Genomic DNA, 23021 nt, shown 5'->3' with positions numbered 1-23021 from the left:
TCCTATATTACAATATATGGTCTAAAAAATCCAAAAGATTTTGTGTGATCATCGGGCCAACCAATGTGTTCAGCTAGCTCCCTATAATGCATTTCTGCTTCATCAACAAAGGATACCAAGGGAATGAAGCAAATATGATGATAGAAGTAAATTGGAAAGATGTTTAAAATTGCAAACTCCTTCTGAATTACGGAAGCAACAAATGGGTTCCATGTCCCTTTAAGTTCTATAATTCTATGCTGAATTCCTTTTACAAATGTTTAAATGACTGAACTACTCTGAGTAGAAATTTCCACTAGACATTTTGGTCATGACTACTGAGAAAATACAGAGGATTTAGGAAGTTAAAGGGGCAGTAAACTTATATACTAATGTTATATAATTCTGCACATTATATATTTCAGAGAAATTGTATGCATTTTCCCAGAATGCCGCTCCTTGCTCTACTGAGCGGGTCTGGTTTTTACACAGCGCATCGCGGCAACACTGTCTAGTCACTGGTCTAGTAGCGGGAGTGAGCTATATTCATTTTAATGGCGCAACCAGGTACACTGTGTCTAGACAGTGTTGTCGCGATATGCTGTGTAAAAACCAGACCCCCTCAGTAGAGCAAGGAGCGGCGTTCTGGTAAAATCATTTTTTTCATACAATTTCTTTGAATTAATTGAAAGTATAAATGTGCCGGTAAGCTAATACTATATAATTCTGCACTACGTGCAGAATTATATAGCATTAGTATGTAAGTTTTCTCCCCCTTTAAGTTACATGCCCACTCAAAATTAAATATAGGGAAATCTAATTTACTTTGTTTTTTAAAAAAAATATATATTTAAAATATATTTTATTTGTTGTTGTCTAATGTATGAAATACTGATATTTGAATTTACATTTAAATAATGATATTTCAATTATGATTCTCAGAAGCTTCAGTATAAGTCTATGGAAATCAAGATTCAGATTTAACATACGAATGTTATTTTTGAGCATTCAGATGTTACATTTGATTTTTAAATGTTAACATTAATTTCGTAGAATCTGTTGAATAGCAGAATAAGAGGTAGATTTATTATGCTGCGGATGCAAATGTTTCAGCGCGAGCCTTCATACTCGTCGGAAGCAAAATTTAAGATGCAGCAGTCGTAAGATTGGATACGATCGGGATAATTGACACCGCAAGGGGCGGCATTGCACAAGCATTTTACCAGAAATGCTTGTGCAATGTTAAATGCCGACAGTGTACACTATCAAGGCAAGATTTATTTTGGGATGTAAATGTAAGAATTCCAACATTTGCCTTACTTTGTGAGAAGGGTAATTTTTTCCCCATTTACCCTTGTTTGTTGCTTATTGAGGTGGAATGCTGAGTTTAAAGGGATAGTAAACTCCTTGAGGTTTTATATAAAAAAATAAATGTTTAATGTTACAACCCTGGAGTATCATTATCATTATATTTTTTTTGTATAACGGCACAAAATTCTTTAGCACTGGGTACAAAGGTAGGAGGGGTACATAACAGACTAAAAAAAACTAAAGAGACTTCAGGTTTGGTGTAGGTTGTCATATGGATTGTATCTGCGGCAGCGAGTCAAGGCAGTTCAAAATGTATTTTGGTTAGGATAAAAACAGAGAGATGGTAAGCTTTTTTAAATAACTATACAAAGTTTGCACAGTTTGATGGAGCAGGGTAAAGAGTTCCAGAGGACAGGCACAGTGAGTGAGAAGTCTTGGAGGAGAAAGAGGAATTAGAAATAATAAAGGGAGAGGAGGAGAGAAGAGACGTAGGTCAGAGGTCGAAGAGAGTGGGTCGGGGAGTATTTGGAGATGAATGAAGAAATATAGTTTGGACTGAGGAGGCTGAGTGCCTTATAGGTTAGTTAATATTTTGAATTGTATTCTAAAGTGTATGAGGAACCAGTATATTGACTGGCAGAGTGTGGCAGCTGATGTAGATCGGCTGCTTAGGTGGATGAGTCTAGCTAGAGGTTGGAGTGGTAGAAGCAGTGTTTGGGAAAGCCATTTAGGAGTGGGTTGCAGTAGTCAATATGTGACAAAATGAAGGAATTCATTTATTTTTTTATTCTTGAGCAAGGAAAGGGTGAATTATGAAAATGTTGCCTAGGTGTACACAGCAGGATTTAGTGAACGCTTGTATATGTGGATTGAGTATGAGTTTAGAGTCAAGTGTAGCATCAGGATCTGGGACGAGGTGTTGAGAATAGAGTCTTCTACAGTAAGGGAAGGTGGGTCAGCATTAAAAGCAGCTCAGTTTTAGACAGATTGAGTTGAAGGTAGTGCGAAGAGACAGTTTGTAATCTGGTTGAGTAAAGGGGGAGAGATATCAGGAGATGAAAGTTAAATGTATATGGATATAAGTGTTGGAGGAATCTAAAGGGCTGTGGCTTGCCTTGTAGTCTGCAGACTCAAACCTGGATTGGTTCTTAGGTTTGACTACTGAAAAACAATTGCAGCAAACAAGATATTACTTGTTTTAAAAAATATACATAGTGTTTACTGTCCCTTAACTTAAGAATCTCAGTTGACACTGAACCTAGGCAATTTCCTGCTTCTTTTATTCTATTTGAGAATTTAAACTAATGTTTTTATAATGAGATATCACGGACATTAGGTTTATGAAAGCATTCAGTTATTCTTAAAAGGAACATGAAACCCAACATTTTTTTTCATGATTACGATAGAGAATACAATTTTAAAAAAAACATTTCCATTGTACTTCTAACATTAAATTTGCGTTATTCTTTGTTGAAGAGATACCTAGATAGGTAGCGTGCACTTGTCTGGAACACTACATGACAGGAAATAGTGCTGCCATCTAGTGCTCTTGCTAATGTTTAACATTGTTGCAAAACTGCTGCCATATAGTACGCCAGACACATGCACACTCCTAAACTTGCCTACCTGCTTTTCAACAAAAGATAACAAGAAAGCTAAGAAAATTTGTTAATAGAAGTAAATTGGAAAGTTGTTTAAAATTGTATGTTCTGTCTGAATCCTGAAATAATTTTTTGGGGTTTTTATGTCACTTTAAAGCTGTTCATATTATAAGAACATATTGACCATAAATATCTTAAAATAAATGACATGGGAATTTAGCATAATATATGCAAGGATTTGTTTTAAATAAGAATGTGTGCAGATTAAGTACTTTACCTTGTTGTAGTATAATTATACGTTAATTATTGTTCTAGAACAATGTGAGGCGGAGGAATATCCAACCTCTTACTTCTGGAATGCTACACGGCCAAGAATTACCGCAACAATGCCGTGCTTGAATAATCCTGCACAGACTGCCTCAAGAACTTGGTAGGAAATGCACATAAATTGTTAACTAGAATGCATGGTTTAAATCAGCAGTTATTGACATATTGTTACCTACAGTGTGCATAAACAGAATGTTTCCCATTTAAAATAACTTTGTTTTTAAAGTAAAAAAAAGAGAAAGTTTTTCTGTAATATATAGAAAAGTAATTAATAAACCTGAAAACAAGAAAAGAAATATGTTTTAAGGACAAATCTGACCCAAAACAACAAATTAATTGAATTGATTAAATTGACAGTAAAGTCAATGGCCCCTATTTAAGAAAGTCTGGCGGACCTGATCCGACAGTGCAATACGCTGGCCGTATTCAGCATTGCACCAGCAGCTCACAAGAGCTGCTGGTGCAACGCCGCCCCCTGCAGACTCGCGGCCAATGGGCCGCCAGCAGGGAGCTGTCAATCAACCCGATCGTACTCGATCGGGTTCATTTCCGGCGATGTGTGTCCGCCTGCTCAGAGCAGGCGGACAGGGTTATGGAGCAGCGTTCTTTGTGACCGCTGCTTCATAACTGCTGTTTCTGGCGAGCCTGCAGGCTCACCAGAAACACGGGCCATCAAGCTCCATTCGGAGCTTGATAGATAGGCCCCAATGAATATTAAAGGGATAGTCCAGTAAAAATTAAACTTTCATAATTCAGATAGAGCATGCTATTTTAAGCAGCTTTCTAATTTACTCCTATTATCAATTTTTCTTTGTTCTCTTGGTATCTTTATTTGAAAAAGCTGGAAAGTAAACTTAGGAGACGGCCAATTTTTGGTTCAGCACCCTGGGCAGTGCTTGCTGGTTGGCAAGCGCTAACCAGGTGCTGAAACAAAAATGGGCCGACTCCTAATCATACATTCCAGCTTTTTCAAATAAAAATACCAAGAGAATGAAGAAAAATTGATATTAGGAGTTAACCAGAAAGTTGCTTAAAATTGCATGCTCTATCTGAGTCATGAAAGTTTTATTTTGACTAGACTATCCCTTTAAACTTTCATGATTTAGCATGCAATTTTAAACAACTTTCCAACTTGCTATCTTGGTATCCTTTGATGAAAAGCATAGCTAGGTAGGCTCAAGAGCAGCAATAGACTACTGGGAGCTAGCTGCTGATTGGTTGCTACACATATATGCCTTTTGCCATTGGCTTAGACAATGTATTCAGCTAGTTCCCTGTAATGCATTGCTGCTCTTTACAACCAAGGATACCAAGAGAATGGAGCCAAGTTGATAATATAAGTAATATGGAAAGCTGTTTAAAATTGTATTCTCTGTCTGAATCATGAAAGAAAGAAATGTTTCATGGCCCTTTCAAAATTATATTGTTACAGCCAATCACCTCTTGTCAAAGGAATTTGGTAATTACTGATTTTGTTTTCTTTTCTTTATACTTTAGTGTTGTTGATTTTAACAACTACACGTCCTATTGGGCTGCACCAGACTTGAAAAACTGCACAGGTAAATACAAACATTTCTTTATTTAGAAGAGACAGCTTGTACATTGTGTAGCCAGCTTTACTTCTGTGTTCTGTCAATAAAGACTTTACCCAGTTACTATGCAAAAGGGTATGACCTAATACACCCAATATTATTTTAAAAGATGTCGGGCCAGATTATAAGTGTTGTGCTAAATACGTTTTTCACTAACTATGCTCAAAGTAAAAATGTATTGCAGCCGGGTTAGAGCGCGTATTAAGTTGAAAGAAAAAAGTTACCGCACAAGTGAAAGACCGATGCGCACTAACTTCAGAACTTGGGATACCGTGACCGCACTTACTTCTTCCCCCCATAGACTTCTAAGGGGCGCGCTTCATAAAAAAAAACAGTTGTCACTTGCGAGATAACTTGACACCATGTTCGACCTACTGTGTTAAAGGGACACTGAACCCAATTTTTTTTCATGATTCAGATAGAGCATGACATTTTAAGCAACTTTTTCTTTGTTCTCTTGCAATCTTTATTTTAAAAGCAGGAAAGTAATTCTTAGCAGCAAGCCCATTTTAGGTTCAGCACCATGGATAGCGCTTGCTTATTGCTTACCCTCCAATAAGCAAGCATAACCCAGGTTCTCAACCAAAAATGGGCCGGCTCCTATACATCACATTCCTGCTTTTAAAATAAAGATAGCAAGAGAACAGAGAAAAAAATATAATAGGAGTAAATTAGAAAGTTGCTTAAAATTACATGCTGTATGAAAAAAAATCTGGGTTTAGTGTCCCTTTAAACCCGAAGATAGTTAGGAATACTTTATTTCTATGTTCTTCACAAAGAAGAAAATGTTCTTTTTATTTTAAAATATATATTTCTGTTTTTATGCAGACAGCATATCAGTGGCCGCAGTGCATACTATGTAGTGCCCTATCGATAGGGGGTGACGGCAAAGCTTATAAGGGCATGTTCAATGTCAATTTGTAAGCTTTAACAAATGTTGAAAGTCATTTTAAAGGGACAGTGTACGGTAAAATTAATATTTACAGTGACTTGTGATACCAGCTGCAGAGTTTACAAATGTATAGGATATTGGTTCTTTAGGCATATTTTTATAAATTAAATAGGAGCTGGGGAATTTTAGAATACTTATGTAAACTGTAATCGTGATTGTACTAAACTTCTATTGTGTTATTATTTTAAGACTGCAATTGTGCTTTCTTAATATTCATATTTACATTATATTGAGAATGCACACAATTGCTATTGCAATTTTCATAGTTTACAATATTGTGATCTTGATTTTGCGTTTTCATATTTCACATAATTGCGATCGCAATTTCACATTTCATATTTTACAATATTGCAATCGCAATTTCATCTAACATTCATATTTCATAATATTGTGATCTCTATATCTATACACATCTATATATATCTAGATATATATACAGTATATATTAATAGAGGGCACATTTGATACAGTGCAATTGCAATCTTTAAGAAATATGAATATTACAAACATGAAATCGCTATTGCAATATTGTGAAATATGAAAACACAAAATCACGACCACAATATTTTGAAATATGAAAATTGTGATTGCACAATCTCGATATAATGCTATATAATGCTATTTGCAATGAATAATGGTAGTAGATTGCAAACACTGCGCACAACATGTGCACACTTACCCAATATTATATTAAATGCTCATTATTCAGGAAGAGTTCTAATATACTTTTATTATCAAATTGACCTCATTCTCTGATGTCTGTGTTTGTAACAATCACCAAGTTTACAAGTTTTGCGCTATACCAGGTGCGTAAATAAAGCAAGAAAATGAGCGTTATCGCACTTTCCATAGCGCAGCCATTACAAGTTAGAGAAAAACCTTCTCTTGTTGTGCGGCATGGTGCGATAAGCTTGTTGTGCTTGTGCACGCTTTCCCCCATAGACATCAATGGGGAGAAAGTGTCAGAAAAAAACTAACACCTGCGATTGCGGAATGGCGATCTCCTTAAAGCAACCCCATTGATGTCTATGGGGAAAAGAAAGTTATGTTAAAACCTAACACCCTAACTTAAATCCCTAGTCTAAACACCCCTTATCTGCCGCTCCACGACATCGCCGACATTAAATAAAATGATTAACCCTTAATCCGACGACCCCCAACATCGCAGACACTAAATAAAACTATTAACCCCTAAACTGATGACCCCCCACATCGCTACTAATAAAATAAACCTTTTAACCCCTAAACCGCTGGCCCCCCACATCGCAACACACTAAATTAAACTATTAACCCCTAAACTTAACACCCCCCCTAATTTTAAATTAAATTTACAATATAACTAACTTTGAATAAATAAAGACTTACCTGTGAAATAAAATAAACCTAAGTTTAAACTATTAAGTAACCTAACATTACTATTTTAAAACAATAAAATTAACGAAAAATAAAAAACTAAATCACAATATTAAAATATCCTACACTACAAAAAATTTAAAAAAATGACATTACAAAAGATAAAAACTCTTAAATTACGAAACATAAAAAACTCTAAGATTACAAAAAATAATAAATGAAATTATCAAAAATAATTACAATTAAACCTAATCTAATACCCCTATAAAAGCAAAAAAGCCCCCCTCCCAAAAAAAAACAGACGCTAACCTAACAAAAAACTACCAATAGCACTTAAAAGGGCCTTTTTGTAGGGCATTGCCCTGAAGCAATCAGCTCTTTTACCTTAAAAAAATTACAAATTTCCCCTAAAAGTAAAACCTTCCACCCAACCAACCAACTGCCAAAATAAAAAACCTAAGTCTAAAAAAACCTAAGCTACCCATTGCCACTAAAGGGGCATTTGTATGGGCATTGCCCTTAAATAGGCATTAGCTCTTTTGTGCCCAAATGCCCTAATCTAAAAAAAAAACAACACCCTAAAAACAAACAAAAAAACAACTAACACTAACCCCAGGAAATCTGCTCACAGTTCCTGAAGTCCAGACATCCATCTTCATCCAGGGGGCGAGAAGTCTTCATCCAGGTGGCGACATCTTCATCCATCATTAGGGCATCTCCTATTTTCATCCCGGTGGTGCGGAGCTGTGGAGGCGCGGAACATCGGCTCCGGCGGCGCACATCCAGCGTGGAGGATCCTCTTCATAGATCACCGCCATACACTGAAACTTGAATGCAAGGTACCCGTTTAAAAATGGGGTACCTTGCATTCCTATTGGCTGACATTTTCAAATCAGCCAATAGGATGAGAGCTACTGAAATCCTATTGTATATCTATACCTATTGTTGCGTTACAGGCTAAATGTTTGCGGTATAGCTATACCGCCGCAAATTGTACTACCGGAGACCTACCATTCCACGCGCAATGGCAAATTTTTCAGCTGTATGGCTATACCGCACTATACCGCAGAACTTGTAATCTTGCTGAATGTTTGTAACAATGTTCTACATACAGTGTTCAACACATATTCAGGCTTCTGATCCTACCTCAGTATATTCTAATGGAAAGGGGCTAAGTTTCAACAAAAGATACAAAGAGATAAATAGAAATTAGTTGGATTTTTTAAACTTTATATTCAATCTAAAAGATGATGAATGTATAAAGGGACATGAAGTCCAATTTTTTTCATTCATGATTCAGATGAGCATAGACTTTAACAAAACTTTCTAATTTATTTCCATTATCTAATTTGCTTTTTTTTCTTGGTGTCCTTTGTTTAAAATCATATCTAGATAGGCTTGAAAAAAGCCATGCATTACTGTGAGGCAGTGTGAGCTAGATGCTGATTGGTGGCTACACATATGTGTCTCTTGTCATTGGTTCACCTGATGTGCTCAGCTAACTCCCAGTAGCGCTTTGCTCCTCCTTCCGCCAAGGATACCAAGAGAATTAAGCAAATTTGATAATAGAAGTGAATTGGGAAGTTGTTTCAAATTGTATCCTCTATCTGAATTGTGAAAGAAGGATTTTGGGTTACATGTCTCTAATATTATCCTCCATGTATTTTTTTTATTAATGCTGATATTATGTTGGATCTATCTCTAATGCGTTACTGCATTGGTGCTTTAGTTAGTCATTATAAAGAATTACATATTCAATTTATATTGATTTAAAAAAAAAATATGTATTAGGTTAAAACTTTCTCATGTAAATGAAACTTGGTTAGAACAATTTTATTATAGAAATGTAAAAGTCATTCTCAAATTCTTAGTTTACAATATCATAACAGAACAGTAAAATTAAAATACTTGCATTTTATATGGATGAATAATAATGTTATATTTCCCAATATAAATGATCATTTTATCTGTTTATACAATGTATAGCCTTGTTATACTAAGAATGTAATAAAATGATATAATCTTGATTTTATAGAAAATGCTGAAGATTTAGCAAATCAGCTACTGAATCTTACTGGGAGCGGAGAGGAGCTGTCGCCAGAGAAAGTTGATGATTTTGTCCAGACTCTTAAAAAAATAGTAAATGATGCTGATATCAACGCTTATCTGGGGTCAACTGTTGTAAACGTCTTCTCCAACATCTTAAATAGTTCCGACAATGCACTATCCAAATCTTCTTCTGAGTAAGTCAATTCTATATGGTGCTGTTGACATATTTTAAGGCTTTAATGCTGTCTGCAGTTCTCAAATAGTAGTCTATGTCCTAGAACAGTGATTATTAACTCAGCTCTCAGGGCACACCAGCAGGTCAGATTTTCATGATATCTGAACTAGAGCACTTGTGAAAAAATCAGTTAATAGGCAAGATCAGATTAATAACCACGGTTACTGATCAGCTGATTGTTTCACCTGTGTTTTAGTTCAGCTATAATTAAAAGCAGGCATGTCGGTGGACCCTGAGTACTGGAGTTGAAAAACACTGTCCTAGAGAACTCTTATAGGGACAGTCTACACCTTAGACATCTTAAAGTCTTAACTTAGATTAAGCTGCAAATAGTTTCCTGCACCCCTTTTTATATCAGGAATGGTAAACAAGTTATTTGAAAATGAATATTGGTTCTGGCCACTTTGAAGTGACTACCAAGCTCCACCCACTGGTGACATCACGAGCTGGGCTGCATATGGTTTCCAATCATAAAAGACTCACTAACTGGATTCAACAGACTGTTAATGCTGTTAAGTAGAGTACCTAGATGCAGCCCAGATAGTGATTTAATCAGTGGGCGGGGCTTGACAGCCATTTCAAAGTGACCAGAAACAATATTCATTTTAAAATTTGTATTCATTTTATTTTAAATGAAAAAAATCATTCACTTGACACTTTTTTTTCATGTTAGAATTCTTTCACATAAATGAGACAAAATGTTTGAGCACAGCAACCTTTAAGGAATAGTGGGATGTGCTTATACAGACTGGAATACAAGTGGAGCACAAACAATAGGGCAGGATATGTTATATTTTCTGCACTCTCGCGCAGAGAATAATGTACTATCTGCTATTACTAGTGGATGGATAAATATTTTAACAAAAGCATCTTATTAATGTCATTTTTTTTAGAGCGCCTTATACTTTTAATGCACAGGGCAGGGAGCTCTATTAGTGCGCTCATATTATAAGTAGTGAGTTAAAGGGACAGTCTACTCCAGAATTTTTATTGTTTAAGAGATAGATAATCTCTTTATTAACCGTTTTGCATAACCAACACGGTTATATTAATATACTTTTTACTTCTGTGATTACCTTGTATCTAAGCCTCTGCAGACTCCCCTCTTATTTCAGGTCTTTTGACAGCTTGCCTTCTAGCCAATCAGTACTGACTCCTATCTATATTAGCACTGTCTAGCTGTTAAATAACTGTCAAAATGCACTGAGATAAGAAGCAGCCTTCAAGGGCTTGGAAATTAGCATATAGGCCTACCTAGGTTTAGTTTTCAACAAAGAATTCCAAGAGAACAAAGCAAACGTGATGATAAAAGTAAGCGGGAAAGTTGTTTAAAAGTGCAATCATTAAAGTTTAAGTGGCAATATGGCAACTCTACCTGAAGAATACCATTATTATTATTAGTAAAGCACAGAACTACAGGAAGAACTCTCCTACTTGCACACCCTAAACTTAGAGCTCAAGCAATATCCGACATGAGCTTTACTGCGTGCTTCCATATAAGGCCTCGCTTCCATTGAGTCGTAATTCAGTTTGCGTGCACTCGCAAACCGTTAAATATGCTGTCGAAAGCAATAGCGTTTAACGACTGTTTCCAATGGCGCGTTATACCTCAATATCGGCTGCCGGACTTCGGCTGCCGAAAAGATTTTCGCGTCCCATAGAAAGTAATAGAAGCCGTTAATCGATAAATTATACCAGGTTTCCATTGAAAGCGCTAACCGTTAATACACTGTCGGAGGCTGTCGATACATTGAGAAATATTACCCCCAGCTCAACTAGGTGTAAAGGAGGAAAAAAGAGCTTTTTGAGGCCTGTTTCTCATTGAAATAGCAAATCACAAAAAAATTATGAGTGTTTCAATGTACAAATAACATTATATATGCTACATTTATTGGTCCTATGTATAGGAATATTTGCACCCATGTTGTCATAGAAATTTCAATATGTATGTGCATATAAAAATATATGCAAGCACCACAATTATGGAACGACCTCCCGCACACTTTCAAACCTTCCCCATGCCTAATATCCTTTAAGAGATCCCTCTCTACATATCTCAAAACAGAATGCACCTGTCATTGTTGATTATATATTTCCTACCGGTTCTATGTTAAATTTTTGTGCATATATGGTGTATTATTATTTTTTTTTATTTTATTGTACCCATTGTATCAATGCAATGTTTTGTGGACCCAGGACATACTTGAAAACCATAGAAATCTCAATGTATCTTTCCTGGTAAAATATTATAAAAATAAATAAAATATCTACCTATTCAAAATGAAACCTTTGCCCAGGGATGCTATATATAATCTCAATACATATAGAAAAATAATTCAAAGGAAATAAGTTGTTTATCATGAAGATGAGTTTTATTATTACAGATTTACCCTCATTCAAATGTAATTTTCAATGTGAAAATCATATTTATTCAATACAAAACGATGACACATTAAAGTTATAATGTGTCATAGTACTAATATTTATAAAATATATGTAATGTCATGTCTGCTAAAGCAGATAATACATTTGCAATATTTAGACTATTAACCAAAATACATAAGTGCTTAATATTACATACTTCAAGAGATATGAAGTATTGTCTTTAACATGGAGTTATTGAAACATTTTAAAAGTGCATTGTGCATTGGTCCCAGGGAGAGTCTGTGTCTGTTCATATGATGTCAATTAAAATGTATTAATCACCTCTATATCATGGCAATCACATATATGTTGTGTATACATCAGTGCTTAAATATCATAAAGATACATTTATCTAATTATTCTAAATATTGAATAATAATCTTGACAAAAAGGAGTGCATTAGTCATGATAGGTATTAGTCATGATAGGTATATATTTCAGATATTACATTCCACATAGGACTATAAGAATGAATGCAAGGTATTTGGCCATATCAACAGGAAGGAGTATTTACTTTTCAACTCTTCTATAACTGTATAACCCTTATTAGCTTCATCTGAAGGAGCAAACAACATATGCTTGTGGAATATAAATCATAACATTTACACATGTCACGTTGACTTATGTTAGATAGCATATACTGTATAAATTTCAGACACGTATCCCCAAGTATTCTTAAACGGCATAATATGATATCCTCAATAAAAGGACACATAAATTTATCAACAATGTACACCTGCATATTAATTGACATCATGTGAAATAAAAATGAATAAAGCTGTTCATTTTTAGCAGATAAACAGCTATTAGAATAATATTAAGATATATGTTCAAATTTGGATTAGAAAAATGGATGCATATTTATGAGATGAAAATCGCACTTAAAAAAGTGCTTTAGTGCAAAAATTAGATATGATATATCTTGGGTTGAAAAAAAAGAATATTAATTAATTCTTGCGGCGGGATTTTGCCTTTGGAGGAGAGGTACTTAGGGGGGCAGTGTGGCGTCTTGTGCGACGCCCACCAGCTGAATGTGAGGCTAATAACCGCGATTCAGGGTCCTGCAGGGAGATGACAGAGGATGCAAGGGAGGATGGAGTTTGGGGCCTATCCGCGAGCCTCTCCACTGCCTCTGCCAGGCGGACGAGTGAGGCATTATGGATGTCCATTTGGCTCTGTATCCTTCTCAAATCCTGCTGCTGCTGGAGCCTGGACAGCCTAAGCTCTCTATGTATGAGCCTCAGTAGATCATCCTGCTGGGACTGTGCCGGACCCTGTTGTACATTTGGTGTCTCAGGAACTAATAATTGGCTGGTTCCAGGGCTGTCTCTCCGTATTGGTGACTGTGAGGTTGTCTGTGATGGCACTGTTGGCAATACATTGGTGGGTGCAGTGGGTGGTGGTGTGGATTCCTGTTGTGCCATAGGAGTGGGAGGCATATAGTACAGATGATGCAGATCTGTATGCTGCTGTGGTGGGTGCATCATCTGCTGCTGAGGATAATGATGTCGTGGTGGGTGCATCATCTGTTGCTGAGGAGGATGTTGTGGTGGGTGCATCATCTGCTGCTGAGGAGGATGTTGTGGGGGGTGCATCATCTGCTGCTGAGGAGGATGTTGTGGGGGGTGCATCATCTGCTGCGGTGGGTGCAGCTGTGGGGGCTGTGCCATTTGTTGCTGCGAAGTATGCATGAACTGCCATTGTTGAGGAGGATGAGTCTGCTGGGGTTCAGAACCCAAAACATGAAATGTTGTCTCCGAAGTAGATGGAGAAGGGCATGATACATCCTCCACCTCATATGCCCTAGGCTGCTGCATATCATCTTCTAAGAGGCTGATATAGGAGGTAGTGTCACCATAGATATCCTCATCCTCCTCAGTGAATGTAGGAACATCCTGCTGTGGTGTTGGTGCAGCTTCATACTCCTCCTGTTCGGAACCTACAAATAAATATACGGTATGTTTACATTATCTATCTAATAGAATATATTACTTTGTAGCATAACAATACAGACTATTATATTCCATATTTATGTGTATATATGTACACACACACACATACACACACACACACACACACACATACACACACACACACACACACACATACACACACACACACACACACACATACACACACACACACACATACACACACATACACACACACACACATACATACATATAGTGTGTTTGGGATAAAATCAAAGCATATATGACCATAACTGAGGAATCTTTATAGACTGTGTCTTAAAGGAACATTGTTAAAGGGACACTGTACCCAAATATTTTCTTTTGTTCAGATAGAGCATGCAATTTTATTCAACTTTCGGATTTACTCCTATTTTCAAATGTTCTTTATTCTCTTGGTATCTTTATTTGAAATGCAAGAATGTAAGTTTAGATGGTGGCCCATTTTTGGTGAACAACCTAGGTTGTCCTTGCTGATTGGTGGATAAATGCATCCACCAATCAAAAACTGCTGTCCAGAGTTCTGAACCTAGAAAAAAAGCTTACATGTCTTATTTTTCATGTAAAGATAGCAAGAGAATGAAGAGAAATTCATAATAGGAGTAAATTAGAAAGTTGCTTAAAATTGCATGCTGTATCTGAATCACAAAATAAATATTTTGGGTACAGTGTCCCTTTAAGGACAATGACACATGATTTATATGAAATGCTTAATATTCTTGGATATTATATTATCAATATTCTTGCTTGTCGGAGCAGATATACAATACAGAGTGCTTGCTGAACATATTAAATACAACTATGTAAATTTAGATTCATAGCTAAACACAGATGGGTATTTATGATATACAACATATATACATCACATATATGGTTATATTTAATATTGAATATTCACCTTCATACACCTCTTCAGGTGGCACAGAGGTGTCCATTGTCCCCTTACATCCGTAAACAGATTCATCCGAGATGACATTGGACAGCATCTCCTCCCATGACCTTAGGTGTATTCTCTTGCTAGGACCACCACCTGTCCCACGTGCATATTTGGCCTGCTGTGCCAGCTTAGCTTTGGTTTCCCTCCTGCAGTCATGATAGCGGTGTTTAATGCTGGCAGTAGAACGATTACGTCCTAAGCAGCTGACTGCCACTCGAATCTCCTCCCACAGCTTATTCCGGACAGCCGGCCTCAGGTTAGGGTTCTCCAGCTGAGCTGCCCTCTCCAAGTATGCCTCAACAAGAGCCTCCTTTTCCTCCTCAGAGTACCTCTCCTCTCTTAGCCTGCCCTTCACACCTGAAGGGCCAGCAGACACAGACTCTCCCTCCTGTGACTGGGGACCAGCCCTCTCTACCTCCTCTGTCCCTGCAGGCTGTGACAGGCTACCACCAGCCCCACCCCCCGTTGCCACAGTCTGCCCCACTTTCCCTTTTCTTTTTGTGCCTAGCTGAGGCTGACTCCTCCTCACTCCTCCCACCTCCATTCCTCTTCCACCCTCTCTCCTTCCCTCCTCTGCCAGGGTTTGAGGAAGGACAAATCCTCCACCCAAACCTCGGCCCCTATTCCTGCCCATACTACTCCCTACTTCCCCCCTCCCCCTCCCTCTATCCACCCTCACCACTGCCCTCCCCCTAGCCACCCCCTTCCCAACTCCACTAGGCCTATCCATCCCTTTCTCCTTCCTCCCTAACTCTAACCTAACACTAAAGTCCCTAGCTTACCTAACTACACTAATTCACCTAACTAAACCCTAAATTAAATAGCCCCAAAACTAACTACCTAACCTATCTAGACCCTAACTATCTCTATTCTATATCCCTCAAAATAAAAATAAAATGTGGGGGTGAAAATAAACAAAGGGATGTAAATGAAAAAGGAAAAACTAAGGAGGATTAGAACAAAATTATAGAAAAATAATAAGGGATGCAAATTAAGAAAGGGGTGAGCTATATAGTCAAATGAAACAAAAAATATGGGATGTTAAAAAAAAAAAATAGGATGGGCAAAATGTATATATAAAAAAACAAGTTATATAGTGAGGAAGGGAAGGGTAGTCAAAGGGGGGATGGGAAGTGGAATAAGGGGATTAATGAAAGGAGTAATAAAGGAAGATGGGGATATGGGGGTTAATGAAAAAAAAAATGTGAATGTGTTTGTATCAAATAAAAGTGTGTATGTGTGTGTGTGTGTATTTGTGTGTATAAACTAATGTGTGTTAATTAACTAATGTATGGATGTGTGTGTGTGTGTTCCTAATATTATATGAGGCCTACAATAAGAATATATGAAAATCAAATATCAAACTCTCCACTAACTCTCAAACAACTCTCAAAAACCCAAAACTCCTACCAACGCAACTAGCTCCCGTGTCTTTCTCTCTAGAGGCGATCACAGGTAAAGAGCGCAGGCGCAAACCGTTATTCTTATAGACAGAGGTCAGGTTACCATGGCAATGCACTTGTTATGGCGCGCTTTTCGACAAATCCGACATCGGTTGGCAACGCAAACTTACGTACGGCCGAAAAGAGCGACTGCGCGCAACACGCTAATCTTTTCAATGGAAACCTGGTACTAAAATGGAGCCGTAAATTACTTTTAGCTGTCGACCGCTTCGGTAGCTTACGGCTCCATTTTTAACGACTCAATGGAAGCGAGGCCTTAGTCTATTACGTGTATGTCTAGCTGACATACAGATGTTTAGACTAGCACTTGTAAAATGACCTTAAATATAGACATTTTATAGATTAAGTGATGCTGATGCATAATAGTTTTTGTGTTCCACTTGAAATCTTATCCACCGTGGGTTTATTCTTTAAAATTACATATTACTTGTATTACACTTGAAAGCAATGCAGCATATCTGTAAAAAGCTGACTAGAAAATATCACATGAACATCTCTTTGTAAAAAAAAAGGGGAGTGTGCCTGCACTTGCCAAACACATTTACAAATATGATAAACCACTTTCAAGTGATTCCGAATTTTGGTACCATGTCCCTTTAATTCCCAATAAAAGGAAAGAAAGGGGATATGCCAGATAGGACCACTCCTTGATATCTTGGGGTCCAGTAAAAATACTTTTAACCCAAGTATACCTCGCTGTGAGCCTTATGTCATAGAAACCATCCGTCCTAACTCCCCACACAAACCAGCCAGAAAATACCTGTCCTATGCTGATCCACACTTCGGGAAGACAAGTAGACACCAACCTCAACAGCCTGTGCTATGTTGCCGCTTCAGGTGGGACCCAGCCGGCTGAAAATAAACCCCAACGCTATCTAGCGTGTACCGTATAGTCAGATTCACTCACCACAGTTAGGCAGCACACCGACTCGCTGCACCGCGAGGAGGGAGGTGACGTCTCTGATGACGTTTGCAGAGTTCCGTAATCACGTAGTAGGCAGTCCTGTGCCTCAACTGGCCAATGGGGGAGGAGGAGTGTTATGGAGCAAAAAGTCGGTAAGTGTCATCCAAATGAATTCAAAAGACAACTTCGGTATACAAGGCTATTGGAGTGCAATTGCCAATGATCTGTCCTGCTGGTGTAAAGCCAAGTAACAAAGAAAGTTCGGACAGTCCGTGGTATAAAAAACAAAATTTATTTACCATTTAAAATAGTAAAAAAATTCATTATATCTAAATATTGAATACTACATATATTGAATATAATATAATGTTTGATATTGAATTTTTAAACATTACAGTATCCTGGTCTTTGCATATATCTTCATATTAGCTACATGGGATATTCTGTATTTATTTTGTGTATTTTATATTGGTATATTGACTTTATTCTTTGAGGCATATGTTCTTTGTGTATTGAGATAACAATGTATGTAATATAATACAACACACTGGTAGGAAGTATTTGTGCGGCGAAGAGGTGTTTAGCGTATTAATGCACCTGTATACAGTATTCCTATTGTATTAGAAGGTGGTAATCTTGTTATTTCTCTTTATAGGATACGTATGCATTTTGGGAAAATTTGCGTGTTATTCATAGGTTTTTTATATTTTAATTTATATATTAGATTATAATTATACCATCTATGTTAATGCATTACCTATTATATAACGCACTATGTATGTTTCCATGAATTTGTTTCTTTATTTATTTCCCCATTTTCTAAATTCCCAATTTACTAAATTTCAATTTGTTAATAAGCAATATCAACTACTGAATGTCTTGCCATTTATACAAATGTATCTATCAATGAATTTTTGAATTCATGTATTTTCAACAATTGTGTAGGGTAGTAAGGTGTATACTGGTCTACTATTCAGGGAGTAGGCGTGTTCTTGTTATCAATTAATTTTCAACCAATTGATTTTAAATATGTGCTATATATGGATTGGGAGGAGTCCTAACACCTATGGCTATGATTACGGCAAACGCCGAAACGCGTAAGCCAGTCTAGGTGGTATGCCTGCTCCCACCGGATGCTACTTGTTCCTATTTTAAATGGTAAATAAATTTTGTTTTTTATACCACGGACTGTCCGAACTTTCTTTGTAACTTGCCTTTATTATCCCAAGTCATAGTATAATTGATTCCTATAATGTCTGTGCCACTATTAATTCTTTAATACTATAATACATGGAATCCTTAAATCACAAAGCAGTATATCATTTTTAAGATCCCCCACTTGCTAGTAAACCATTCATGATAGTATCATAAATTGTATCTGCAGCAGTAAAAAGTAATTTGTGCAACAAAACAATACCGTATAATAAAATGAAATATATATAAATATTTTTGTGTTGTTAATATTTTGTAATATTTATTTTATCTTGTTGCAGAGCCCTCAAAACTATTGAGGCTTTGGCATTAAAGATCCACTTCACTGGACCGTCTGTCAGTATCACCTCACGTAACCTGGCGCTGGGAGTGTCTAAAGTAAATTCTACCTCATATAATGGCTCATCTTTCAGCGTGGGCCATCAGTATAATAGTTCTAACTTTGAGGTAAGTTGCATTTGTATACAAAAACTTTAGATAACATATAACATATTGATATAACAATCTTACGATCCACATAAGCAAAGGGCTACTTGTATTATAAAGCAAGAGGACAAGCTTCTCAACTTGAGAAGTTGTCTGCTCACTTTCACGGCATAAGGGCAGCAGATCCAGTTCATCCGCTGCCCATCTGTGTCATTACATGCCCCAGTGAGCGTGTAAAATGTGCCCCTTCTCTCTTGTGAACAATTTGAGTAAGAGAAGGGCCTGTCAATCACCCCGAAAAAGTTTAGGGGATTTCTCTCCACCACATCAGAGGTGGGGAAGAGTGTAAGAAGCAGCGGCCATTACATTACATTAAAAAATGTATTGTTTTTATATATATTTTTTTGTAACTTTGTTTGTTATTATCACTAACCTATCACTCATGCACACACAGCAGTCCCACATTGAGTTATGTTTAAAAAAAAATCCCTTCACTACTGTTAACGGCTTTAAAAATAAGCTTAATTTTGCACATTCTATATCTTGGAGTTAAAATAAAAATAATATGATACAAATTGTCACTAATGTTGGTTGTTCTATTGATCAGTGACTACTCAATGAGAAGACTAGCATGGCATGGGAAGAAGAAAAATATAATGTTTTGTAAAAGTGTGTGCTCTATCTGAATCATAAAGGCCTCTTTTTGTTATTCTATTTTAAGCTTATACTTATGTTTCTGGTGTATGGTATTTATAATTAAACAATGGCTCTATAATAATAATAATATAACAATTTGCGATTTATATAGCGCATTTCTCCCTGTGAGACTCAAAGCACTTTACAAATATACCAACATAAAGACATAAAAGTTAGAGTTTCTGAAGGTCAGATAAGAGGACTGAATGCCTTATGGAAGAGGTGGGTCTTTAGCTTTTTTTAAAGGTCTGTAAGGACGGTGCCTCTCTGATTGCCTACAGTAAAGAGTTCCAGAAAGTAGGGGCAGCGTGGCCGAATGCTCTGAAGCCTGAGTTTGTCCTTATTCTTGACACTGAGAGGAGGGATGTGTTGGCTGACCTAAGTAAGCAGGATGGGATGTAGGGTGTCAGGAGCTCTTTCAGGTCCTATGGGCCTTGGTTGTTTAAGGGTTTGAAGGTCAGCAGGCCAATTTTAAAATATATTCACCATTTAATTGGAAGTCAATGCAGGGAGTGGAGAACAGGTGTTATGTGGCAGGAGCGAGTTTGATTGGTCAGTAGTCTGGCTGCTACGTTTTGTCCCGTCTGAAGGCGATGGAGTTCTTTTTTTGGGAGGCCCAAGTAAAGTGCATTGCAGTAATCTAGCCTAGAGGATACAAATGCATGGATTAATGTTGGCATATCATCTGGTGGAATTAAGTGTTGTATCCTGGCTATGTTTTTCAGATGAAAGTAGGCAGATTTTATTACAGAGGAAATCTGCTGTTTTAAAGATAGTCCAGCATCAATCAGCGCTCCGAGGTTTCAAACCTTTGCTGAACTAACAAGTTCAGAGCCTCCAAGCTCCAGGCCAGTTGGGTGATCATGGGATATTTTTGATGCCCGGGGTCCCCTCACTAAGAGTAACTATGTTTTGTCCAGGCTTTGAGACAGCTAGCATTCATCCATTCTATGAGGTTTGTTAAGCAACTGTTTATGCGGCATGCAGGGTCTGTAGTATCTGGAGCAAAGGAGAAGTAGAGTTGTGTGTCATCAGTGTAACAATGATACCCTAGGCCATGTCGGTTAATGATGTCCCTTAGTGGTAGTAAGTAAATTGCGAATAGCATGGGAGACAGGATGGATCCTTGTGGAACTCCGTAGGCCAGTTCTGTCGGTGATAATGAGCTTTATCCTGATATTACTCTCTGTGAGACTGTGCCTCTTAGACCACAGATGTGCTGCAAGCGCTCTATTAGAATCCTTTGGTCAATGGTGTCAAATGCAGCTCAGAGATCCAGGAGGATTAGGATGGAGTAATCACCTTTGTCTCATGCCATGAGGAGATCATTTAGCACTCATACTAGCGCTGTTTCAGTGCTGTGGCAGCATCTGAAGCCTGACTGGAAAGGATCAAATATGTTCAGACGTGATAGATGGGCTTCCAGTTGAGTTGCCACTACTTTTTCAATTATTTTCCCCAGAAATGGGAGGTTGGATATTGGTCTGTAATTAGTCATGCAGTCTGGGTCTAATAAAGGTTTCTTTAGGAGTGGTCTTTTAGAGGATCTGGGAAGTCTCCTGTTTTTAGCGAACACTGCACTATTTTTGTGAGGGCTGGGGCGAGTGTTTCAGTGCATCCAGATATAAGCTGAGTTGGAGCAGGGTCTAAGTCACACGTAGTAGGGTGCAACTTTTGTATGGTGTTTTTAACTCCTTTTATATCCACATTTGTAAAAGTGGACCATAAACTGGGGCAATCTGGCATTCCATTGTAGTGGTTCTGGTGTGTAACTGTTTGGCCTGCTGTGATAGCGGTTCGGATTGAGGAAATCTTGTCTCTGAAGAAGTTCGCAAATGCTTCACATTTATCCTGAGAAAAGGTGGTGGGGCTAAGCATGCATGCTAGTTTGCAGAACCTTTCTACTGTGCAAAATAGTTGCCTGGGTCTATTGTGGGAGAGTGCAATTTTGCGTGATAAAAATGAAGATTTTTTCTACATTATCTTGGATTGATATTTATTTAGATGTTTGGTAAGAGCGGCTTTATCCTCTGGATCATATGTTTTGCGCCACTTTCTCTCGAGTTTACATCTTGTTCTTTTCATTTCCCTAATGGAGCTATCAAACCACAGTGCATTGTTGTGGGTTTTGACAGTGCGTATGCGAGTTGGTGCAATGATTTCTAGGGTGTCTCTCATGGTTTTGTTGTACAGTTGGACTAAGGAGCTGGGGTCTTTGCAGGTGCCCTTTAGTTCACTTAGATCCATATGTGATGCTACATCCAGTGGTGTCACCCCTTTTAATGAGCGGTCTTTGACCAGGTTCTGAGGTTGGTGTCTGGTTGATTGTGATACAATGGAGAAGTGAATGGAGTGGTGGTCTGACCAAGTAACTGGGTTTACAGTTACTGGTGACACTTCTAGTCCAGACTGGAACACTAGATCAAGTCTATGACCTTTTCTGTGGGTGGGAGTGGTGACGATTTGTGTGAAGCCGAGTGTACTCATCAAGCTGAGGAGATCCTGCCTAAGCAGGGATAGGGTGTTGTCAATCCAAGTGTTGAAGTCTCCTAATATAAGCCATCTGGGGTGTTCAAGGATTAAGCCAGCCAAAAGGTCTGGGAGTTCCTGAAGAAATCTCTTCCCATCTCCTGGGGGTCTGTATATTAGCAGTATTCTGAATCCTCTCTCTATTGAGAGGCTGGCAGCTATGCATTCAAAAGATTGGGTATTGTGAACTGATATTGGTCTGGGATTTAAGGATGATTTTGCAAAGATCATAACTCCGCCTCCCTTGCGATCTTGTCTCGGGCGGTGGAACACTATGTAATTGTCTGGAATAGCTGACTCTAGAATAGGCCCTGCATTTTCATCTAGCCATGATTCTGTGATGCATGCTAATTTGCATGTTTCAATAAGGTCGGAAATAATAGCTGTTTTGTTTTTTAATGATCTGGCATTGCTCTGATAGGACAGTCTTGGGATTCTGAGTTTTTGTTCTATACTTTGGAGACAGCATGTCTTCTAATGGGGATCACACAAAGAGATTTTCTTGATTTGATAGTGCAGTTTTTGTGGCTTTTAGGTTGGATCACTTCAATTGGGCTTGCAGGTGGACAGGGTTGTGGGGCAGCTGTGATATTGTCAGGATATAGAACTTTAAATTTTGATTTTCCTCCATGACAGCCCCTGTCGGTCCCTTTGAAAATGCAGAGTGATTTTAGGGTAGCCACTAGCGAGGGACTGAGTGCCGCGACCGCTTTTTGGGGTCTTAGGGAGTGCAGATCTGAGGGTGTATAGGTGGTCATTCCCTCTGCAGTGAAGGGGTTAAAATATATAGCAGAAAATGTAACAGTTTATGGTTTCACAGCTATTTTATTCTAAATAAAGGAAACGTTTTGTTCTATGCATATTTGTGCTAAAAGTTTATATTCCAGATTTATTTTCTTCCCCTATATTGTTCCTAAAGAAACTGCAAATGTTGATAAGACTTTCACTGGATAAGAAAGTGAATAACAGTCCATTGTAAAAAGCACATATGTTTTGAAAGCTGTTATCAGCATATAAAACCAGAATGTTATCAGTATTAATCGTGCGTTGGAGAAATGGGT

The 23021-nt window shown here is 37.7% G+C and overlaps 1 protein-coding gene across 1 annotated transcript in view; it reads left to right on the top strand.

Moving 5' to 3' along the window:
* The window catches only part of ADGRG6 (adhesion G protein-coupled receptor G6), a 260695-nt gene that overhangs the window by 199030 nt on the left and 38644 nt on the right, over positions 1-23021 (top strand). The window contains exons 14-17 of the mRNA XM_053711820.1: positions 3207-3321; positions 4716-4777; positions 9151-9358; positions 18591-18756. Coding sequence (XP_053567795.1) covers positions 3207-3321; positions 4716-4777; positions 9151-9358; positions 18591-18756 — 551 coding nt within the window. The remainder of the gene's footprint in view (positions 1-3206; positions 3322-4715; positions 4778-9150; positions 9359-18590; positions 18757-23021) is intronic.

Source organism: Bombina bombina, chromosome 4 (assembly GCF_027579735.1).
Source record: "Bombina bombina isolate aBomBom1 chromosome 4, aBomBom1.pri, whole genome shotgun sequence".
Classification (NCBI taxonomy): domain Eukaryota; kingdom Metazoa; phylum Chordata; class Amphibia; order Anura; family Bombinatoridae; genus Bombina; species Bombina bombina.
The sequence above is the reverse complement of the archived record's forward strand: the minus strand, read 5'-3'. Positions and strand labels throughout refer to the sequence as shown.